At 32.5% G+C, this 26,138-nt stretch overlaps 1 protein-coding gene across 5 annotated transcripts in view; it reads left to right on the top strand.

The window, feature by feature from the left end:
• The window catches only part of LOC143083802 (uncharacterized), a 51,432-nt gene extending 41,884 nt beyond the window's left edge, over positions 1-9,548 (top strand). For 2 of the 5 annotated variants that reach the window (XM_076260167.1, XM_076260171.1), the window contains 3 exons: positions 682-693; positions 2,732-2,764; positions 6,552-9,548. In XM_076260167.1, the coding sequence (XP_076116282.1) occupies positions 682-693; positions 2,732-2,764; positions 6,552-8,382 (1,876 nt within the window). In that variant the 3' untranslated portion in view covers positions 8,383-9,548. The remainder of the gene's footprint in view (positions 1-681; positions 694-2,731; positions 2,765-6,551) is intronic. The other 3 variants (XM_076260168.1, XM_076260169.1, XM_076260170.1) reach the window with 3 other exon arrangements.
• The last annotated feature ends 16,590 nt before the right edge of the window (positions 9,549-26,138 follow it).

Below are 26,138 nucleotides of genomic sequence, written 5' to 3'. Positions count from 1 at the left end.
TTTATGTTAAGTCAATGATATTTGGTGTGCAGTTGTATTAGCATTTGCATGTCTAATTTCCATGTAGATTATATGGCCCCTTCTCCTCATCATAGTTAATTCACTTATGATCTTGTGTTTAACAAGTTGAAGTTTGTGTTAAGAAAACATATCCAGTATGAAAAAAACTCTCAGTTTCTTCAAACAAGCATAGTAATTTCCCTGCCACAGAAATGTAAAAATTCTACAAATGTATAAGAATCTATGAGAACTTTACAATTTTAAATTTTTAAAATCAGTTTATTTGTGGTTGTTAAAAGTTCATATACTTTGAAATGTATACCCCAATCAGGACACTATTTGTTGTTGTTTACTGGGTGCAAGTAAATAAAATCAATAAGACCCAGTACACATTTTGTATATAATCACTTGGACGGATGATTAGTCAAGATGAATAGGTGTCAGAGGATAATCTCAATATCTGTTATAATAACATTATATTCCTGTCACCTAATACTTTTATGAGTTTCTTAGTTTAATCATTTTAATTGGAGAGAAGACCTTCATTGACATATGTTTGTACGCCATTAAGTCCTTACATTTTTACCTGAGAAGAATTTGTGAAAAGGAATTCACAGTTCATATTAATATATAATTTGTTTTTTAATGGTAAGTGAAATACATATTTGATTTATTTTGCAGAGCGGTACAGAAGTAAGACAATACAATAAGTTTGTTATTAAAAAGTGTGGGCAATGATTGATAGGGAGGTGACATTGGTTATCTAACTAATTGTTTGTAAAATCTTAATTGATTGGTTGGTTGCTTTTTTGCTGACATTCCAATGCAAATAATAAAAAGTTTTACTTTTGGCAGCATATATTTTCTTATGAGAAACATGCAGGTTTTTTTTTGTTTTGCATAGGATATGGAAGGTTCTTGTAAATGGGTTTTCATCCCTATTTATTGGTATTATACCACTAAATCAGGAATCAGTTTACAGTGATGATATGAACTTTAATTTTCAGGATATCTGCTGTCATGGGGCAAACATTCAATTAAAATTAAAACTTTGCCACAAAGACTATCTATGACAGAAATATTGTGTGGATGTGTGACACGTATAAAAAAATACAAAAAAATAAGTTTTATATCACTGTAGATTGCTTCCTATTATGGGGTATAATACCCATAAATCTTGGTAGTATCCTTTCATGAGGAACATTCCATAACCTGTTGATTAGTATTAGTTTGTATGTGATGTTATTTTCAAAAGAACTGATTGAAAAAGTGTTTTCAGGGTACTTTATGTTAAGAGTTTGTGTGATACATACTTTTAAAAAAAATAAACTTATATCTCAATATTTTAAAACCTATTTTAGGGCTTTCTATGAAAAAGTGTAGCATTGAAATTAAAAATATTCTTTTTTCTTGTAAGGTTGATATTTTTTAGAATTAGGTCTAAAATAAGGCTTCTGCCAAAACATTTAGGTTTGAGGAAATTTAGGTTTGAGGAAAAAATGCTTTGACATTTTACATTTTGTGCTATTATTGTTAAATATAAATCAGGTAATAAAAACAGGGGGGGGGGTTCTGACTGGTGAACTTTGGTAACAACCTTTAATACAACATTTTACAGTATTGCAATTATTACACTAATAAATCTAATAATGATTACATTACAAGGATTGCATATTCCCAAAGATGTGTTGCTCCCTTTCATGGTGTTAAAACAGGAACCCATTGGGAAAACATAATTTAACTGTCTTTAAAGATTTATTTTTATCCTTATGGTTTTAATAATAAAATCATCTGTCGTGAAATTTTAATTCAAGATCAAATGATCTTTAAATTGACACAATTAATGTATTTCCTATTATAAAATAAACTCTTGTTATAAACTACATGTACAATAATAGTTGTTTCAAGTTTCAAGTTGAAATTTCAGATTTTGAAAGATGATTAGTTATATTTAGATAATAGTATATAACAAGGTTTTTTTTCTTTCTGAAGTTTGAAAGAAGACAATAACTTTTGTAGTTGTGAGTGATGACTAGACACATTAGAAGTGGTTAGTACAATCCCAGTACTCATTGTCTTTAAGAATAGCAACTATCTTGAACAGACATGAAAGTCTTATTCCATTGTGAAATAATTTGATACTTTAGTAATGTGCTGTCTCGGGTGATTAAATTTCCAAAATTAAAGTATTCATTTAATTATTCTCAAATTGAAAGAAAACACTCTCCAAGGTGTGTGAATTTAATATTTAATAATTTAAAGAAATATGACAATGTCTTTAAAAGAGTATGCAATCTATCTTGGTGGTCTTTTGGTAATTGGCTCATGGTCATGGAGATAATCCTAGAATAGATTAAAACAAATGCTGCTTTGCCACATGGCTTAAACATCAAGAGCAAAGACTGGTAATCCACAGAGTTAGTAAAGCAGAAAACTCTCATATTAGTCTGAATATGCATGTAATATTCTTCACTGGGCATTAAGAATCCACCAATCAACCAACCATTAAGGATTATAATGTTTTCTTTGGACTAATCAGGTAATTTGTCTCCTGTATATGCAGCAATTATGATTACATGTTTATTACAGGATATGCACACCTCATTTCATTTCAGATTATAATCAAAAAACTTTTTTTATTTGCAGAATTTTATGTAATCTTGTAACGTTATGTCAATTTTAGTTACAACTTTTGTGTTTCAGTAAAAATTTTATATACTTTTTTAAACAGGTTGAAACAGAAACTTTTAAAATTAGCAGAGAGGTACTTGTTATTTAGCTAGCCTTTTTCTTTCTGTTGCTGAGCAATACATTTTTAAAACTTGACTATTTGTTAAACAAATTTGAATTCATATACAAACAAATATACATGAAAGATAAAACTAATTCAAGTTACCTATATATTGTCTCTGGAAGATGTAGAGAAAAACTTAAGTATAATTAAACAAATTTAAGTGTTAAAAAACAAGTGAATTCTATTACTTTTGACGGATAAATGAAATATTTTTGAGTAATATTAATATCTTGCCTTTTAAAACATGATCTTTTAACCATATTCAGCTAATCCCTAATAACAACCTCTCTAAGTAGACTATTTCACACCACTCTTTAATTGTTGATTTTTTTTTCATTTTTGGGAAAATTGGAACTTCTTTAAAATCTTTCCTAAGGCACCAAGCACAGGTTAGCTAGTAAATATCCAAATGTATACACAACGAAATATTTTGTTTTTTTTTAAGAGATTTTGAAAGCATAACTAGAAAATACAGAACTGCATATAAATAATTGAAGCCTATGTACATATCTCTATCTGTATACTTTCTGAGATTAAGGAAACTAAAATATCTTTCGGTTAGTAAGTACAAATGTACAGAATGCATGTAAACATTGCAAAATTTATCTTAATAGTTAATATAAATAATATTTCTCCAAAACTAGTCCTAGATTTAAAATTAAAAGTAAAATGACTAAAATCTCATGTTTATTTATATAACATTTAAGGGATCACTAAATTAATGTTTGGAGTAAATAGTTCAATCAAAGTAAAATGTATTGCACATCAAAATCATAGGCAGCTGGTCTTACACTGTGTGTGAACAGAAAAAACTCTGCCAAAGGTAGCACTACTTTTATATGTTGTGTTATGTCTCTGAACTAACATAATATTGTTGAAACTTAGCAGTTAATTTATCTGACGTCAGTTCCTAAATGTTTGTCCTGTTTCAGTTAGTTAATTAGTTTTAACTTTATCAACTTAGACAACAAACACTTTATGTATTTATTTAATTCTTCATTTAGAAAATTTAGCAACTGATGAAAAATATTTTAATTTGAATTTAGTGACATAAGTTTGAAATTCATTACATCTATTGATTATTTAAAATATTGTACAAAGTTCATTTTGAACGATTTGATTTTTTTTCTGGCATTTCCACGACCTTCACATTTTTTGTCAACAAGCCCAATACCAAGGGAGTTACATTTATGTAGTTTTTTGTCGAGCCTGCAACTTTTGTTGCAGAAAGCTCGACATAGGGATAGTGATCCGGCGGCGGCGGCGGCGGCGGTGTTAGCTAACTTCTTAAAAGCTTTATATTTTAGAAGGTGGAAGACCTGGATGCTTCATACTTTGTATATAGATGCTTCATGTTACGAAGTTTCCGTCAGTCACATGTCCAATGTCCTTGACCTCATTTTCATGGTTCAGTGACCACTTGAAAAAAAAGTTCAAATTTTTTGTAATGTTGAATTCTCTCTTATTATAAGTAATAGGATAACTATATTTGATATGTGCGTACCTTGCAAGGTCCTCATGTCTGTCAGACAGTTTTCACTTGACCTCGACCTCATTTCATGGATCAGTGAACAAGGTTAAGTTTTGGTGGTCAAGTCCAAATCTCAGATACTATAAGCAATAGGGCTAGTATATTCAGTGTATGGAAGGACTGTAAGGTGTACATCTCCAACTGGCAGGTGTCATCTGACCTTGACCTCATTTTCACGGTTCATTGCACAGTGTTAAGGTTTTGTGTTTTGGTCTATTTTTCTTAAACTATAAGTAATGGGTCAACTATATATGTTGTATAGAAGCATTGTTAGCTGTACATGTCTGCCTGGCATGGTTCATCTGACCTTGACCTCATTTTCAGGGTTCATTGGTCTATGTTTAGTTATCTTGGTTAATGTTAAGTTTATGTGACAATTGTTATAAAGCTTAGCTTTATACTTAGGACTATCAACATAATATCAATGATTAGTATAGAAGGCGAGACATTTCAGCGTGTGCACTCTTGTTTATGATTTTGGGGGACTAAGATCTTTCCAACAGAAGATTTTTTTCAACTCTTATATCCACGGTGAAAATTTATTCATGATTACAGTACAGTTTCTATATATAATCTACAGTCGGTATAACAGTGAAACATGATACACTTTGAACAAATATCAAAAGTAAGTTGCTGTCTCATATAGGTCATGATTCATATAGATTCCAATTGTGTCAAATTTATAGTTAACTTATAGATATATTTTTGTTTATTTGGATAATTAATGCTCTCAAATAAAATGCATCAAATTTGATATAAAGTGTTGTTATAAATTTTGATCATGTTTTCTTTTATCAGATAAGTTTTTATCAAATATAAAACAGTAATTGTGACAACATGGCAAAGTTAATCATTTTAAACGACCCTATATTTAGGAAGCTGTTTACATGTTGCAGGATACCCACAGTTATATACATAAACATATTTAGATTGATTTGCGATTATATCACAATAAGTTAACATTGGTATCACTTTAAACACTTTTAGATGGTTTTAGTAATGAGTTTGCTTCACAGAGCTTTTACTATCTTAAAACACGAATCTGGAACAATTGCAAATTCTTCAAAATTGCTAAGAAATGTATGATGAAAATAAATCTATTAAGAAGTGTTCATCAAAGGGATCTAGTAAGTTCATACTGAAATACAAGTACAAATAACCTGAACTATTTAGTCATGTGTGACCCTCTGTAGTTGGTTAAGTCTTCATCATACATTTCCAGAATTCAGAATTTAGTCCAGATAATTCCTTGTTATAAACTGATTGCTTCCTGTTTTATTCAGGTTGTATTGTTCACAATAAATTACTGAGAGGATGGTGTTACTATTAGCAACCATTTATCTGTTACTTTAGTGAGAACTAGAATTTCTAAATCATTATAGAGTAACATTATTATTTTGCATAGATTTATGAGTGATTTTTTTTAATGCAAGCTTTCTGCCTGCTTGTTAAGTAGTATCAAATGTTTTATTATTTTCTTAATTATATCTGAGTGCTTCGTGGCCTGTATATTCTCCACATTGCATTGTGTATATGTGACTCATTTAATAATTGTTCAGGATTTGTTACATCTTCGTAGTTCATGTCAATAATGATATTGTTAATACATTTGTTTTCTACCATGTCTTTAAATATTTGAGGTAAATAATTTGTTGTGATCTTAGAATTGATAAGTCATCCTTTAACAACGACTTCATTTGATTTCCAAGAATGCATTACTACCACAACTATGCAAATTTATATATAGTGAAGGACGATTACATTGACCACATACTACTAAAATTTTCCTATATACAAAAAAGTAAAGCTAATTTTTTTCAATTGCATTTCGGCAGTAGAATAAATTCGATATATATAACTACAAATATATTGCTGATTTGAGTGAAAGGTTTACAGTTTAGAAAAAACAAAAAAATTAATTTGTTTCATGAAACCAAACTGTTCTGATCAAAAATATTGACCAACACAGTAAAAGAACCACAGTCAAGTCACCAAAGTGAAAAGTGGAAAAATAAAGCATACTTCCCATTTCCATTCTCAATTTTATTGCAATCCTTTTAGAACTGAATTCCTCAGTTATAGTACTATGAAAGTGTTGGAAAGAAAGGAAACAATTTTAATCAGCAGACACTATTTGTATTAAAGATTTATATTCCAGAAGAACAAAGCTAACGAATCCAAATAATAAGTATTTACTCTGAAATAAGTTTATCTATTTATTTTCAGATTCAGAGGTTGGCATAATATCAAACATAAAAAAGGAAGCCATTTTGTTTTGGTTGCACCATCTTTTGAAAACTCCTATCATGGAAGATTGCATAAAAAACTTGTAGAAAGAACAAATGCACCAGTAAAAAAGGTCAAAGGAGACTTTGTACATCGCTTTACAAAGAAGGAAGAAGTTCAGAAACCTATTAATCAAGACATGCGCCCATTCACAGCACCAGGAAATCTTCAGCCAAGTGGAACTGACGCTGAAGCTGTCACTAATATGATAACAGAGAGTCCTGCAGATTCTTGTAAAACTGTGGATACTGGATATGGAAGTATGGAGGACAAACTTGGCAGTGGGTCTTCTGCCGAAAGTTTAGCAAAGTCACCAGATCTCAACACATTTAAGTCTTTGAATGACAAGTCTCAAATCTTTGAGCAGAAAATGAGTTGTCCTAAACCATTTGAGTCTCAAAACGTTTTAGAGAAAAACTCTAAAAAGGACGGAAAATTAATAAATGGTTCTGAAGAGTCCCATGAAACGGCCAGAGAAAGGAGTATGTCTTTAAAACAAACATTACATTCAGATAAGGAAATGTTTTCAGGAGAAAGGTCGTTAAATGGCACGTCAATTTTACAGCAGAGTTCTCATCAAAATTGTAATGAGAGTCATAGAATTAGATCTAGTCTTAAACACAATCAAACTGCGAATATCTATGGACATAACAAATGTATTCAGAACCTAACAGGTGAAAATACATCTGTGTCTTTTAAAACTGAAAATAACAAAACTATGTGCGACAAATCTGCTCAGGAAACAGGTTTGAATGATAAAGTTGACAATTTTAAGAAAATTTTGAGCAAAAGTAAATTAGAGAAAAGGCTGACACATTCTCAGAGGCAAATTGTGAAATCCCCACCTGCTTTAGAATTTACATTTACGTCAGTATTGAATAATTCAGACGAACACGACTTTAACTCTGTTGAACAAGACTTAAATTCTGTTGAAGTAAAAACTAATAAAAGTGCTTGGTTTGAAGATGATATACCTAGTCCAGGTGTAATGAGTCCCAGGAATCCTGAGATATACACAAAACCCAAAAAGGAAATTATTGACATTGAAAATTTACCTGTTCCTCATTTAGAACATAGCAAACCGAAAACTATAGCAGTTGGTGCAATCGGAAAAATTTCTCTGCTTGAAAGTATAACAGAGTCTCGGTTCTGGGAAGATGCTGTGGAAGAATCTTACAGAACCAGGAAAAGTGATGATGTATTTGTGAATGATGATTTAAATGTTAATCTGAAGGAAACAGAATTGGCTGACCTGAAAGAGGAGGACTTCGATGATGATGTTTCAAATGATAGTGGAGTTGCTGGATTCAGTAAAAATTGTAAACCTAAAAATTTGGCCAAAAAGAAAAGCAAAAATGAATATGTTGATGATAAACTTCAGAAAGCAAAAATTGAAAGATTAAAGCGACAAAAACGAGTTTTAAAAGGATCAAGTTTTGAGAAAATGGGAATAACGGTTAGGAGTAGTAGATCAAGCCAAACCAGTACATCGTCTGAAAACTCTAGCAAAGAACTGGATTCCAAAACTAAAGATCAAATATTACATAAAAAAACTTCTTTCGATTTAAAAACAAACAATAAAAATGACAAAATTAATGAACAGAAAAATGTTACCATAGAGATTTCAAAGTGTGTAAAACAAAACAAAAACAATAAGATTGAGGAGAAACAGAGGAAATTTAGTGCTAGTATGAAAAGACTTGTTAAACGAATGGATGATTCTTTGTCAAATGATTTAAGAAGTAAAATGTTGTCTACCCACCTTTCATAACAAATGATAAATCTTTATTGTTGCTTTTTATGTTGACTGCATGATAGTGAAAATTGTTGTGGTTTTTTATTTTACAGCTGAACAATGTTTTGTTTTTAGTAAAATTATTCGGATTTCTGAGAACAATATTTTTCTTCTATCAGGATTGTTAATTTTAAGGAGAGTTCGAGTGGGCAATATTGTATTCAATTGTTTTCAAACAAAGAGGCAGACGATGCATGCCTTGGGGACTGAAAACTCATAAGTGGTATAGAACCGACAACTTTTTATTTTAGATAATTAATTAAAGCTCTGTGTACTTTTACTTTAAGCTTTATCAACTTTTTAGCTTTGTAAGGTTTTGTTTGCTTATTTATTCCGATAAGTATGCTTTTTTGAAGACATTCTATTTAGAATAAGCCTTTTATAAGCATATATGTGAAGGAGGTTTTGAATGTTTACATTTTAGTTTTGATTTTCAGTGAAATAGCTAGGAGTTTGAAATAAAAATAAAACATAATATAAAGGAAGGCCTGTCTGAATAAGGGTATATGGATCTTACATCATATTTTATGAGACTTATTAAGGCATTTATATGTATGAATTTATTGACCAATAAAGGTACAGTAAAAATAAAGTTCATTCAATTATTTTTTTACAAAAACATGTAAAATTTGCCATAATGTCTCAAATTGTATCTGGCAACATTATTTTATAGTAGATGTTGTTATTGATAATTGTTAAGTCATCAAATAATCTGTTAATAATAATATGTTATTTAATATTTACATCTACTGTTTTAAATATTCAAATTCCAGTATGTATCAACAACTTTTACTGGCGGATCTAGAAATTTTCATAAGTGGGACTGCCTAAGAGGGGGTCCGCTCCAGTCACGCTTCAGTGATTCCCTATATAAGCAACAAAATTTTTTCCCAAAAAGGCCCTCCCCCTTAATCCGCCTCCGACTTTCTGGTCTGAATAAAACAAATGTAGGGGAAATAGGCCCTACCCCTTTGTAGGTTCATTCAGATATACACACCAAAGATTGGATTACGTGTTTTCACTGGTCTAAGAGGAGTCAACTTTTTTTTTAAAATATATTCATTGTAAATACTTATGTACTATTTATTGCATCATTGGTGCTATTTTCTGTTTTCAAATGAAATAAATTTGTAGAAACTGAAGATTTATTTTTACTTTGACCATTTATGTTAAAGAACAATGCTGTATCAGAGTATAACAGGATTTACCAAAATTATTTGACATATTCAACTGACATGGTACAGGGGAAAAGTTTAACATACTATTATGATGATCGATATATTCAACTGACATGGTACAGGGGAAAGGTTTAACATACTATTATGATGATCGATATATTTAACTGACATGGTACAGGGGAAAAGTTTAACATACTATTATGATGATCGATATATTCAACTGACATGGTACAGGGGAAAAGTTTAACATACTATTATGATGATCGATATATTCAACTGACATGGTACAGGGGAAAAGTTTAACATACTATTATGATGATCGATATATTCAACTGACATGGTACAGGGAAAAAGTTTAACATACTATTATGATGATCGATATATTCAACTGACATGGTACAGGGGAAAGGTTTAACATACTATTATGATGATCGATATATTCAACTGACATGGTACAGGGAAAAAGTTTAACATACTATTATGATGATCGATATATTCAACTGACATGGTACAGGGGAAAAGTTTAACATACTATTATGATGATCGATATATTCAACTGACATGGTACAGGGAAAAAGTTTAACATACTATTATGATGATCGATATATTCAACTGACATGGTACAGGGAAAAAGTTTAACATACTATAATGATGATCGATATATTCATCTGACATGGTACAGGGGAAAAGTTTAACATACTATTATGATGATCGCTCTTATGGAATACAATGTACACCGCTTATAGAAACATATGATTTTTCACATATATGGAACACCCATCCATTCGTGAAGGAAGTCTGATGAATTTGAACCATAATATTTTTTGCCGCTGTTGCTTGAAGGATGTACATATATTTGCCCTTTCGAATTAGCGGAAATCATATAATGGGTTTATGACTAAGAAAAAAACAAAAAAATGTCTAATGTCTGCTAAATAAGGCTGTTGGATTTTCGTTTCTAGTAGCAAAAAAATGGACAAGATTATTGTTTTCAATCGAGATGCGGCCAGAATTTTTGTTTAATGCAAAAATCAGACTCAATTTTTTATCTCTCAAATCAAATGGTTCGTACTTAAGACTTTAAATCTATATCTTATACTGACTGGGGATCATTATTCAACTGTTATTTTGAAATAGGATGCCGATCATAGGGCGCTACGAGTTAAACATGTTTTCGTAGGTAAATAATATTGCTGAGGAACTCATGAGAGTGTACTAATATAGAGTATTACTGTTTGGTGGAATAATGATATAGAAGTCAATACTTTCTTGCTCAATCCTGTGTCGCCTTGAAGGTGTTAAGATTGTCATGCTCAGCCTAAGCAATTTGTGATAGTAATTTGAATTTCAAAATGACTGAGTGACGTTTTTTCGACGCACTGGTCAACTCCACCTCGGCGATCTTTAAAACCTTCACCCCCCTTTCCAAAATCCTGGATCCGCCCCTGTTAAAAGTTCGTTCTAACCTGGAATTGATATCCTAGAGAACGTACGTAATGGGCAATGGACTGTACAACACTGTTGAATTAGGAACTCTTCTTTATCTTTATCAGGTCTAGATTGAGGTGTACATTTGTCTGTATTTCGTATTTTTATGTATGTTGTTGTTTGCAATTTGATAATAGTATCAATAAACACGCAAATAGCTGGGTGACAACTATAAGTTAACATTGATCATTATAATGGGCATGGAACGACTCTGGACCATTTTTTGTTCGCTTTGAATTACACGGAAATTCTGGCCAAAGCTACGAGAGTATTATTCAACTAGGTAAAATGGGCTCTTATGTCGGGCTCAAATGTCCCCTAGTAGTTCAATTTTTTTCGCTAAAATGTCCTGCATCCAATTTTTGTCAGTAGCTTTTTCCCCAACACCAGATGACGAACAACTCTAGCCAGTTTAGATGCCAGTTAAGAAAGGATAGAAAGCATACGTATACAAATTTACTACTTTGCCGGCTCAGCCTCCGATTATAAAATATATAAAAGGCAGTGGCTATTTGACCGGCACCGGCTAAATAGCAAATTTGCTATTTGACCGGCACCGGCAAAATAGCAAATTTGCTATTTAGCCGGCACTGAATAAAACTGTTCATTGATGTGATTAATAGAGAATAAAAAAGATGTTCATAAATAAATAATTTATAACTTTATAATATTAATTAAAAGCATGAAAACACATTTGTATGTAACATTACTATATATTTTTTACTAAAAAATATTTATAAAAAATCTGTACTACACATCACTACTCCACATTACCAGATTTTGCTGAACACTTTCTGATCGCCTTAAATTCTTTGCGAACAGAACGAGACCTCAAGACAAGTGGTATATTTCAAAAGAGGACTGTTTCAGCATTCTCCAGAATGATTCACCTGAATATAGATATCAAGAGTTGTGAATGGACGTCAAGTTGGTTACCTATTCCCTATTCCCTATTCGTTACCTATTCCCTATTCCCTATTCGTTACCTATTCGTTACCTATTCCCTATTCCCTATTCGTTACCTATTCGTTACCTATTCCCTATTTCCTATTCGTTACCTATTCCCTATTCCCTATGTGTTACCTATTCGTTACCTATTCCCTATTCCCTATTCGTTACCTATTTGTGACTTATTGTTTTTGCTCAGTTCTTATTATTTTTATTCTTCTTCTTTTTCCTCTTCTTCCTCTTCTTCTTCCGCCACTTTAAAAATGAACTTGTCCGCAGCATTTCTCCAAAACTCCTTGTCAGATTTACTTAGGGTTTCATAAAATGTTAGACTAATATGTCTAGGTAAGCCATCTATCGTTCATTTGTGCATTGGGGTCTATTAAGGGGTATTTTGGGGGGCAGAAAGAAGGGAGGGGTTTACTATAGAACCCTATGGGATTTTATTTTCTAAAATTTTCAAATGAATATAACTTGAAAACTGTAAGTGATAGATACATGCAGTCTCCAGAAATGATTAAAGGACAATAAAACAAATCATATGAAATATAGGGGAGTCCCTGGGGGTCATCCCTACCTCCTTCAATTCGAGAATATGCTTTTAACTTGTAAACGGTCCAGATCCCCACCCCTAAACGATATATATTCTTGTATGGGACAATAAAACTAATCAAATGAAATTAAATAAAAGTTCCTGGGGGTCACCCCCAACCCGTTCAATTTGAGAATGTACTATTATCTTGAAAACGGTCCAGATCCCCACCCCTTAACCATATATATTCTTGAATAGGACGATAAAACAAATCAAACGAAATTAGATGGAAGTCCCCGGGGGTCATCCCCACCCCCGTTCAATTTTAGAATGTGCTATTATCTTGTAAACGGTCCAGATCCCCACCCCTAAACCATATATATTCTTGTAGGGGACAATAAAACTAATCAAATGAAATTAAATGGAAGTTCCTGGGAGTCACCCCCACCCCGTTCAATTTGAGAATGTACTATTATCTAGTAAATGGTCCAGATCCCCACCCCTAAACCATATATTTTCTTGTAGGGGACAATAAAACAAATGAAATGAAATAAAAGGAAAGTCCCTAGGGGGCCACCCCACCCCTCTTGTTTGAAAACTTATAAACGGTCAACATCCCCACCCCTAAACTATATATATTCTTGTAAGGGACAATAAAACTAATCAAATGAATTAAATGGAAGTTCCTGGGGGTCACCCCCACCCCGTTCAATTTGAGAATGTACTATTATCTTGTAAATGGTCCAGATTCCCACCCCTAAACCATATATATTCTTGTAGGGGACAATAAAACAAATGAAATGAAATAAAAGGAAAGTCCCTAGGGGGTCAGCCCACCCCCTCTTGTTTGAAAACTTGTAAACGGTCAACATCCCCACCCCTAAACTATATATATTCTTGTAAGGGACAATAAAACTAATCAAATGAAATTAAATGGAAGTTCCTTGGGGTCACCCCCACCCCGTTCAATTTGAGAATGTACTATTATCTTGTAAATGGTCCAGATCCCCACCCCTAAACCATATATGTTCTTGAAGGGGACAATAAAACAAATAAAATGAGATAAAAGGGAAGTCCTGAGGGGGTCATCCCACCCCCTCTTGTTTTAAAACTTGTAAACGGTCAACATCCCCACCCCTAAACCATATATATTCTTGTAGGGGACAATAAAACAAATAAAATGAAATGTAGGAAAAGTCCCTGGGGGTCACCACCACCCCTTCCTGTTTGAATACTTGTAAATGGTGGAGATCCCCACCAGTAAGCCATATATATTCTTGTATGGGACAAAAAATCAAATCAAATGAACGGGTACATATGCGCTTATAGAGTTATATCACCTCTAAGAACCCAAATCTACCACCAGAGACAACAAAACAATTGAAAATCATGTTTTAAAAGGTGCAACGTATGATACACGTATTATAAGCTAATTATAAGCGAGTGATGGAACGGTGGGATGACCCCCTCAGGACTTCCCTTTTATCTCATTTTATTTGTTTTATTGTCCCCTACAAGAACATATATGGTTTAGGGGTTGGGATCTGGACCATTTACAAGATAATAGTACATTCTCAAATTGAACGGGGTGGGGGTGACCCAAGGAACTTCCATTTAATTTCATTTGATTAGTTTTATTGTTCCTTACAAGAATATATATAGTTTAGGGGTTGGGAGGTTGACCGTTTACAAGTTTTCAAACAAGAGGGGGTGGGCTGACCCACTAGGGACTTTCCTTTTATTTCATTTCATTTGTTTTATTGGCCCCTACAAGAATATATATGGTTTAGGGGTGGGAATCTGGACCATTTACAAGATAATAGTACATTCTCAAATTGAACGGGGTGGGGTGACCCCAGGAACTTCCATTTAATTTCTTTTGATTAGTTTTATTGTCCCTTACAAGAATATATATAGTTTAGGGGTGGGGATGTTGACCGTTTATAAGTTTTCAAACAAGAGGGGGTGGGGTGGCCCCCTAGGGACTTTCCTTTTATTTCATTTCATTTGTTTTATTGTCCCCTACAAGAAAATATATGGTTTAGGGGTGGGGATCTGGACCATTTACTAGATAATAGTACATTCTCAAATTGAACGGGGTGGGGGTGACCCCCAGGAACTTCCATTTAATTTCATTTGATTAGTTTTATTGTCCCCTACAAGAATATATATGGTTTAGGGGTGGCGATCTGGACCGTTTACAAGGTAATAGCACATTCTAAAATTGAACGGGGGTGGGGATGACCCCCGGGGACTTCCATCTAATTTCGTTTGATTTGTTTTATCGTCCTATTCAAGAATATATATGGTTTAGGGGTGGGGATCTGGACCGTTTTCAAGATAATAGTACATTCTCAAATTGAACGGGTTGGGGGTGACCCCCAGGAACTTTTATTTAATTTCATTTGATTAGTTTTATTGTCCCATACAAGAATATATATCGTTTAGGGGTGGGGATCTGGACCGTTTACAAGTTAAAAGCATATTCTCGAATTGAAGGGGGTAGGGATGACCCCCCAGGGACTCCCCTATATTTCATGTGATTGGTTTTTTTGTCCTTTAATCATTTCTGGAGACTGCATGTATCTATCACTTACAGTTTTCAAGTTGTATTCATTTGAAAATTTTAGAAAATAAAATCCAATAGGGTTCTATAGTAAACCCCTCCCTTCTTTCTGCCCCCCAAAATACCCCTTAATAAACCCCAATGCACAAATGAACGATAGATGGCTCACCTAGACATATTAGTCTAACATTTTATGAAACCCTAAGTAAATCTGACAAGTAGTTACGGATGTCAAGTTGGTTCAATATTCAACATTCAACATTCAACTTTCAATTTTCTTTTTTTTTTTTTTTTTTTTTTTTTTTCTTGAATCCATTTTCAACATTCAACATTCGATTTCGATATTCAACATTCGATTTCAATTTTCAACATTCGATTTCAATATTCAAAATTCAACATTCAAATTTTTTTTTTTTTTTTTTTATTTGTTGTTGTATCCATTTTCAACATTCAACATTCGATTTCAACATTCAACATTCGATTTCAATATTCAACATTCAAATTTTTTTTTTTTTTTTTTTTTTTTTTTTTGTTGTATCCATTTTCAACATTCAACATTCGATTTCAACATTCAACATTCGATTTCAATATTCAACATTCAACATTCAAATTTTTTTTTTTTTTTTTTTTCAACATTCGATTTCAACATTCAACATTCGATTTCAACATTCAACATTCGTGTTCAACATTCGATTTTCAACATTCAACATTCGTTTTCAACATTCAACATTCGTTTTCAACATTCGATTTTCAACTTTCAACATTCGTTTTCAACATTCAACATTCGTTTTCAACATTCAACATTCGTTTTCAACATTCAACATTCGTTTTCAACATTCAACATTCGTTTTCAACATTCGATTTTCAACTTTCAACATTCGTTTTCAACATTCAACATTCGTTTTCAACATTCAACATTCGTTTTCAACATTCGATTTTCAACTTTCAACATTCGTTTTCAACTTTCAACATTCGTTTTCAACATTCAACATTCGTTTTCAACATTCAACATTCGTTTTAAACATTCAACATTCGTTTTCAACATTCGATTTTCAACTTTCAACATTCGTTTTCAACATTCAACATTCGTTTTCAACATTCGTTTTCAACATTCAACATTCGTTTTCAACATTCTATTTTCAACTTTTAACATTCGTTTTCAACATTCAACATTCGTTTTCAACATTCAACATTCGTTTTCAACATTCAACATTCGTTTTGAACATTCGATTTTCAACTTTCAACATTCATTTTCAACATTCAACATTCGTTTTCAACATTCAACATTCGTTTTCAACATTCGATTTTCAATTTTCAACATTCGTTTTCAACATTCAACATTCGTTTGCAACATTCAACATTCGTTTTCAACATTCGATTTCCATATTTAACATTCGTTTTCAACATTCAACATTCGTTTTCAACATTCAACATTCGTTTTCAACATTCAACATTCGTTTTCAAAATTTCTCAAAGCACAAAACACAGGGAGACACAAATTCTGTTACATGATGATGATATAAATGTAACAGACAATAAGGAAAATGATACTGATAATGTTCATTGATAATGTTCATATATTCGAAAAATCACGAAAACTAGTTTCGCAAGAAGAAGAACGAGATACTGCTCAACAAGAAGAACACCTATTGGATTCCAGTTGAACTTTGTGGATCGTGTGTTTCGCATATATTACTTCCACCAAATATGAAGAAACGTGGAAGGCCAAAAGGTTTGACCCAAACTGTCATCGGTCTTCAAAAAAAGAGTACCCGAAAAAGCAATTGTGTGCCATTTCATAAGAAAAGTTCCAAAGAAATCAGGGCATTTTATGAAAAAATGGTGGGTTGAACCTGGTTTTGTGGCATGCCAAACCTCCCGCTTTAATGACAGTGTTAATTACGTGGTTAATTATAACATTAATATGACAACATTACACGACAGGGTTACAATAAATAAACAGATAAATAGGAGAAAATATAGGACAGAGAAACAAACAAACAAAAGTCTTAAAAAGTGTGTCATAATAGAATCAAATCGGTAATTGGCAAATGGGTTGTTGTAAACATTGATTTAATTATTGTCGAAAAGATGCATGAGAAGCTATTAAGAGCGTTTATAAAGAGAAGAAAAAGAACCCTACCTACATATGCAACATATGCACACATGATGCAGATTCAAAGGAAGCCAGTGTAATGTGAAGTTCCTGTTTGGAGTGGCAACATTTATCTTGTGCTAGATTAAAACAACTTCCAAAGGCAAAGAATTGGTTTTGTAACAATTGCAAATGTTAAATCATGTGTCCTTTTGAAATTCGTAGCAAACAACTTTTAATATTGTCTTTTTTAAGATGTACGGTGTAGTTTTACATAACACTATTTTTATAGCATGGCAGGATATTTAAACCATAGATTTTACACATCTTCAATATTATTATTTTTTATTGTACTGTATTTTTAATGCTTGATATTGTGATAAAATGATTTTAAATTATTATTAAGCTTTTTTATTTTCTACTTATTACATCAATGAAGTTTTATTCAGTGCCGGCTAAATAGCAAATTTGCTATTTTGCCGGTGCCGGTCAAATAGCAAATTTGCTATTTAGCCGGTGCCGGTCAAATAGCCACTGCCTATATAAAAATTCAAGTCGGCGCGTGAAATAGCGTATTTGTATAGAAATGGCTATTTCACCGGCACTAACAATATAGTAAAATTGTTGCTGGTGTTATATAGCCATCAGTGGCGGATTCAGAACTTTTCCTAAGGGCGGTGGGGGCGCTGACTGACATAAAAAGGGGCTCGCTCCAGTCATGCGTCAATGATTCCCTATATAATCAACCAAATTTTCCCACGAAAGGGGGGGGGGCACCCCCTGGATCCGCCTAATATGGCCATTCTTCCCTCATGCCAGTCATGCCAAGAAATTGCCTCCGTCGAAACTCTGCAAATATCCCATAGAGCAAATTGATTAATATTGACCATTTGGTATATGGTCGTGTTCTAAGCGACACGTACATAAAGGTCATAAATTAATTTATTGAGTGAAATTAAATCTGTATCTATCAGTATGTGGTGCCGTAGGAGGTCCACCGGAATTTTTAGCTAGGATTTCTTGGCATGTAGTTGTTTTCATTTCATATGTTACAAAAACTATTATACACTAAATTAACAATCTTGCTGCAGAGGCATTACACATACGTTTGTTTAAGCACGTGGATAACCGAGTAAAAGGTTGGTTGTTATTAAGATCTATTAATATTCTTTCAATTACGTAAAATCATGAAATTGTCTCAGAAAAAAACAGGTGCTCCGCAGGGCGCAGCTTTATACGACCGCAGAGGTCGAACCCTGAACAGTTGGGGCAAGTATGGACAAAACATTCAAGCGTGATACAGCTCTGAATTTGGATTGTGATCAAATTTTGACATTACATGGGTTTTTTTTACACAAAACAAATGTCAAGATTTTACAAATCAATTAAAGATTTCTTCTTCAAACTTTTTAAATCTAAAATTAAATAGTTGACACAGCATAGGTTTCTGACACAGAATGAATGTGGTCTAATGAACTTAAAAGGTTTTTTTTGCCTTTGAGCAATTCACTATGCTGTTGAATATTAATCCTCTCAAAAAAATGTTTGAAGAAATTTTCTTTTTATTTATGAAATCTGAAATGAGAAAAATTTAACCCCCCCCCCCTTTTTTTCACATCCCCGTTTCCCTTTTTCCAAAACTGATATCAATTCAAATTTCTAATGGAGTTTGCAACAATAACTACTCTTTTAAATACATCATAAAATATTAAAATGTAAAATAAAGTGCTTGTTATCACTGAATGGTAAAGATTGGTTGGTAGTAAAAGTGAATATACATTGTTTATTGTATAAAACAATAAAAAAAACTTCATCAGCAACATTTTATATTGGCAAATTTCCAATGAAGTTATATTTACATAAAGTTATTGGCAAATAAAAATAGAAAATGACATCATAGTCATGTCTGGCAAATGTCCAACATACATTATCTAAAAACATTTTAGATAAAATAAGGAAAAAAAGCTTCATCAGCAACATTTTATATTGGCAAATTTCCAATGAAGTTATTGGCAAATAAAAATAGAAAATGACATCATAGTCATGTCTGGCAAATTTCCAACATATATTATCAACTACTATTCTATACAAAGAAAGATAACTCCAATTGAAAATTAATTGTTATTGCACAATATTGTGCCATTAGATATTTCTTGCTATTGTGCAATACTGTGCAATTGAAAATTTCTTGCTATTGCACAATACTTGATATGGAATCCTGATTTGGACCAACTTGAAAACTGGGCCCATAATCAAAAATCAAAGTACATATTTAGATAAAGCATATCAAATAAGCCCAAGAATTTAATTTTTGTTAAAATCAAACTTAGTTTAATTTTGGACCCTTTGGACCTTAATGTAGACCAATTTGAAAACTGGACCAAAAATTAAGAATCTACATACACAGTTAGATTTGGCATATCAAAGAACCCATTTATTCAATTTTTGATGAAATCAAACAAAGTTTAATTTTGGACCCCCATTTGGACCAACTTGAAAACTAGGCCAATAATTAAAAATCTAAGTACATTTTTAAATTCAGCATATCAAAGAACCCCAATTATTCAATTTTTGATGAAATCACACAAAGTTCAATTTTGGACCCTTTGGGCCCCTTTTTCCTAAACTTTTAGGACCAAAACTCCCAAAATCAAACCCAACCTTCCTTTTATGGTCATAAACCTTGTGTTTAAATTTCATAGATTTCTATTTACTTATACTAAAGTTATGGTGCAAAAACCAAGAATAATGCTTATTTGGGCCCTTTTTTGGCCCTTAATTCCTAAACTGTTGGAACCAAAACTCCCAACATCAATTCCAACCTTCCTTTTGTGGTCATAGACCTTGTGTCAAAATTTCATAGATTTCTATTCACTTAAACTAAAGTTATAGTGCGAAAACCAAGAAAATGCTTATTTGGGCCCTTTTTGGCCCCTAATTCCTAAAATGTTGGGACCAAAACTCCCAAAATCAATCCCAACCTTCCTTTTGTGGTCATAAACCTTGTGTTAAAATTTCATTGATTTCTATTCACTTTTACTAAAGTTAGAGTGCGAAAACTAAAAGTATTCGGACGACGACGACGACGACGACGACGACGCAGACGACGACGCCAACGTGATAGCAATATACGACCAAAAAATTAAAATTTTTGCGGTCGTATAAAAATACATCTCTGTACCTGAAAGTTGAACCTGAAAGTTGAGTTATGAAGTTATGGTACATAGATTAATAAGAAAATTGACAAGTTCTTGTGTGGATGATCACTTTTATATTGTAGTTATATAATCATCGTTTACTTATCACTTTTATATTGTAGTTATATATTCATTTGTTATCAGTTTGTTCTTATATATTAAATTGATATTTGTATAACAGTTGCATATAATTTTCATCCATTTGTATATGCCATTCTATTCTACTATTCTAATAATAGTGCAGTGCAAGTGCATGGTGGATACTCTTCTGTAATAATTTGTTTTTCTAATACTCTTAGTCAAATGGATTTACGTAGGCATTTATATTTTTCCACGTTTGTTGAAAAATCACATATTTATCATAAGGTTAACTCCTTAGTATCATACTGCCTGTCGATACTTTGATTTTTAATTTGTCATTGCACAAGTCATGTCTTTTTTCACTGTCCTTTGAGTTAAATAATGGCAACCATAGTATATCGCTGTTCAAAGTCATTAATTTGATTGAGAGAAAACAAATCCGGGTTGCAAAATAAAACCGAGGGAAACATATCAACTGGAATCATTTTCATAACAGCGTGGACAAGACCATTTCTTGGTGTGCTCAGGTAATCAATTGACTGGGTCAGATAAGGTGAACGTTCGTCTGTAACGCACACTGACTTGTCATATCGTAGGTGTTTTAGAAATTTAAACTACTGGGTCGTCAAGGGTTATAAACGCCTAAATACGAATAAATAGCAGAGGACTAAACCTTGTGTGTTGATTTAAATCTTGAATACGTAAACTTTCTTTTATTCTTCTCGTGCATGTTCTTCACTCTTTTATTATATTTAAATCCCCATTAGAAGGTCGTTGAAAGATTAGGTGAGCGTAAAATCACGGTTATCGATAGCCAATGACATGCAAGTTAAAGGTAAATAATTTAGTATTACCAACAAATTATAGTACTACTGCAGTTGCCTACGCTGTTATGACAATGATTCTATAAGAGGAAAAAAACGAAAGTGACAACAACAGGACACTAAAGTGCAAAAAAAAAAAAAAAACCAAACAACAAGGCAACATACATAGAAACCTGAGACTACTATAACTTATAGTAGTCTCAGATAGAAACGAACGATTAGACAATAACTGTCATATTTGGAAATTTAAGAAAAAAAATATATATCCGTGAGATTGGGTTTAAAAACATAAGAATAAGAAAATGCCTTTACCAAGTCAGGAATATGACAGTTGTTATACGTTCGTTTGATGTGTTTGAGCTTTTGATTTTGCCATTTGATGAGGGACTCTCCGTTATTAATTTTTCTCAGTATTCGGTACTAATGTAAATAAACTCATCACAGATACCAGGACCAAAATTTTATATTTACGCAAGACGCACGTTTCGTCTACAAAAGACTCATCAGTGACGCTCGAATCAAATTTTTGTTAAAAGGCCAAATAAAGTACGAAGTTGAAGAGCATTGAAGACCAAAAATTCCTAAAAGTTATGCCAAATACGGCTAAGGTAATCTATTCCTGAAGTAGAAAAGCCTTAGTTTTTTTTCAAAAATTCGAAGTTTTGTTTTCAGTTAATTTATAATTATGAATATATCAATGATAACTCAAGTCAGCACAGAAGTGCTGACTACTGGGCTGGTGATACCCTGGGAAATAAATCTCCACCAGCAGTGGCATCGACCCAGTGGTTGCAAATAAACTCATCACAGATACCAGGACCAAACTTTTATATTTACGCCAGACGCGCGTTTCACCTAATTTTACTTCTTATCTATTTAAAAACAAGAGGCTCTCAAGAGCCTGAATCGCTCGCCTAACTCATCACAGATACAAGGACCAAAATTTTATATTTACGCCAGACGCGCGTTTCGTCTAATTTTACTTCTTATCTATTTAAAAACAAGAGGCTCTCAAGAGCCTGAATCGCTCACCTAACTCATCACAGATACCAGGACCAAACTTTTATATTTACGCCAGACGCGCGTTTCGTCTAATTTTACTTCTTATCTTTTTAAAAACAAGAGGCTCTCAAGAGCCTGAATCGCTCACCTAACTCATCACAGATACCAAGACCAAAATTTTATATTTACGCCAGACGCGCGTTTCGTCTAATTTTACTTCTTATCTTTTTAAAAACAAGAGGCTCTCAAGAGCCTGAATCGCTCACCTAACTCATCACAGATACCAGGACCAAAATTTTATATTTACGCCAGACGCGGGTTTCGTCTAATTTTACTTCTTATCTATTTAAAAACAAGAGGCTCTCAAGGGCCTGAATCGCTCACCTTGATTATTTTGCCATTTATCTTTCGTTTAAGAGTTTAAGTGTCCTTCATTGTAGTTTGTTTTTTTGGTTTAATGTATATTAATAAGTGTTAGAAAACAAGATCAACAAATTGTGTAAAATTGTCCTTAAAGGGCAATAACTCTTTAAGGGGTCAATTGACAATTTTGGTCATTGAACTTATTTATAGATCTTACTTTGCTGAACATATTTGCTGTTTATATATATACAGCTTATCTTTATCATTAATACTATTCAAGATAATAACCAAAATTTCCTTAAAATTACCAAATTAGTGGCAGCAACCAAACCATGGGTTATTAGATTCATCTGTAAATTTCAGGGATAATAGAACTTTACCTTATAAACACTTTAACCCCATGTCAGATTAGCTCTAACTGCTTTGTTTTTTGAAATATAAGCTAACCAGATGCTCCGCAGGGCGCAGCTTTATACGACCGCAGAGGTTGAACCCTGAACGGTTGGGGCAAGTATGGACACAACATTCAAGCTGGATTCAGCTCTAAATTTGGATTGTGATTAAATAGTTGACACAGCATAGGTTTCTGACACAGAATGAATGTGGTCTAATGAACTTAAAATTTTTGTTTTGCCTTTGAGCAATTCACTATGCTGTTGAATATTAATCCTCTCAAAAAAATGTTTGAATAAATTTTCTTTTTATTTATGAAATCTGAAATGAAAAAAAAATGACCCCCCAATTTTTTTTTCACATCCCCTTTTCCCTTATTTCAAAACTGATCTCAATTCAAATTTCTAATGAAGTTTGCAACAATAACTACTCATTTAAATACATCATAAAATATTAAAATGTAAATAAAGTGATTGTTATTACTGAATGGTAAAGATTGTTTTAATCTATCAGTTGGTAGTAAAAGTGAATATACATTGTATATTGTATAAAGCAATGATTTAAGTTGATTCAACTACTATTCTGGACAAAGAAAGATAACTCCAATTGAAATCCAATTGGAATTTCTTGCTATTGCACAATATTGTGCAATTAGATATTTCTTGCTATTGTGCAATACTGTGCAATTGAAAATATTTGCTATTGCACAATACTGTGCAATTGAAGATTTCTTGCTATTGCACAATACTGTGCAATTGAAGATTTCTTGCTATTGCTGAATACTGTGCAATTGAAAATTTCTTGCTATTGCACAATACTTAATATAATAATTTTGGATCCTGATATGGACCAACTTGAAAACTGGGCCCATAATCAAAAATCTAAGTACATGTTTAGATTCAGCATATCAAAGAGGCCCAAGAATTTAATTTTTGTTAAAATCAAACTTAGTTTAATTTTGGACCCTTTGGACTTTAATGTAGACCAATTTTAAAACGTGACCAAAAATTAAGAATCTACATACACAGTTAGATTTGGCATATCAAAGAACCCCAATTATTCAATTTTTGATGAAATCAAACAAAGTTTAATTTTGGACCCCGATTTGGACCAACTTGAAAACTGGGCCAATAATAAAAAATCTAAGTACATTTTTAGATTCAGCATATCAAAGAACCCCAAGGATTCAATTTTTGTTAAAATCAAACTAAGTTTAATTTTGGACCCTTTGGACCTTAATGTAGACCAATTTGAAAACGGGACCAAAAATTAAGAATCTACATACACAGTTAGATTCGGCATATCAAAGAACCCCAATTATTCAATTTTTGATGAAATCAAACAAAGTTTAATTTTGGACCCTTTGGGCCCTTTATTCCTAAACTGTTGGGACCAAAACTCCCAAAATCAATACCAACCTTCCTTTTATGGTCATAAACCTTGTGTTTAAATTTTATAGATTTCTATTCACTGATACTAAAGTTATGGTGCGAAAACCAAGAAAAATGCTTATTTGGGTCCCTTTTTGGCCCCTAATTCCTAAACTGTAGGGACCTAAACTCCCAAAATCAATACCAAGCTTCCTTTTGTGGTCATAAACATTTTGTTTAAATTTCATTGATTTCTATTTACTGAAACTAAAGTTATTGTGCGAAAACCAAGAATAATGCTTATTTGGGCCCTTTTTTGGCCCCTAATTCCTAAACTGTTGAAACCAAAACTCCCAAAATCAATCCCAACCTTTCTTTTGTGGTGATAAACCTTGTGTCAAAATTTCATAGATTTCTATTAACTTAAACTAATAAAGTTATAGTGCGAAAACCAAGAAAATGCTTATTTGGGCCCTTTTTGGCCCCTAATTCCTAAAATGATGGGACCAAAACTCCCAAAATCAATCCCAACCTTCCTTTTGTGGTCATAAACCTTGTGTTAAAATTTCATAGATTTCTATTCACTTTTACTAAAGTTAGAGTGCGAAAACTAAAAGTATTCGGACGACGACGACGCCAACGTGATAGCAATATACGACGAAAAATTTTTCAAATTTTGCGGTCGTATAAAAACTGTATTTTACCCCTATGTTCTATTTTTAGCCATGGCGGCCATGTTTTTTGACGAAACAGAAAATAAAACACGAACTTTATTCTAGACACCCTAAGGATCATTCAGCACAAGTTTGGTTGCAATTGGTTCAATAGTTTCAGAAAAGAAGATTTTTTAAAGTTAGAAAACATGATAAATAAATTGTGTAAAATTGTCTTTAAAGGGCATTAACTCTTTAAGGGGTCAATAATCAGTTTTTGGTCGTATAAACTTTTTTGTAGATCTTACTTTGCTGAACGTATTTATTGATTAACACTTTATCTTTATCATTAATAGTATTGAAGATAATAACCAAAAACTGCAAAACTTCCTTAAAATTACCAATTTAGTGGCAGCAACCCAACCATGGGTTATTTATAGATTCGTCTGTAAATTTCAGGGCTGATAGAACTTTACCTTATAAACACTTTAACCCCATGTCAGATTAGCTCTAACTGCTTTGTTTTTTGAAATATAAGCTAAAAACTGCGTTTTACCCCTATGCTCTATTTATAGCCATGGCAGCCAAGATTTTTGACGAAACAGAAAATAAAACACAAAATTCAGTCTAGACACCCTAAGGATCATTCAGCTTAAGTTTGGTTTGAATTAGTTCAATGGTTTCAGAAAAAGAAGATTTTTTAAAGTTAGAAAACATGATAAACAAATTGTGTAAAATTGTCCTTAAAGGGCAATAACTCTTTAAGGGGTCAATTAACAATTTTGGTCGTATAAACTTGTTTGTAGATCTTTCTTTGCTGAACATACTTGCTGTTTACACTTTATCTTTATCATTAATAGTATTCAAGATAGTAACCAAAAAACATATTTGCTCTAACTGCTTTGGTTTTTGAGATATAAGCCAAAAACTGCATTTTACCCCTATGTTATATTTTTAGCCATTGCGAAACAGAAAATAAAACACAAACTTGATTCTAGATACCCTAAGGATCATTCAGCTTAAGTTTAATTGGAATTGGTTC

This window comes from Mytilus galloprovincialis, chromosome 7 (assembly GCF_965363235.1).
Source record: "Mytilus galloprovincialis chromosome 7, xbMytGall1.hap1.1, whole genome shotgun sequence".
Lineage (NCBI taxonomy): Eukaryota > Metazoa > Mollusca > Bivalvia > Mytilida > Mytilidae > Mytilus > Mytilus galloprovincialis.
This window is presented reverse-complemented; position numbering and strand designations above follow the sequence as displayed.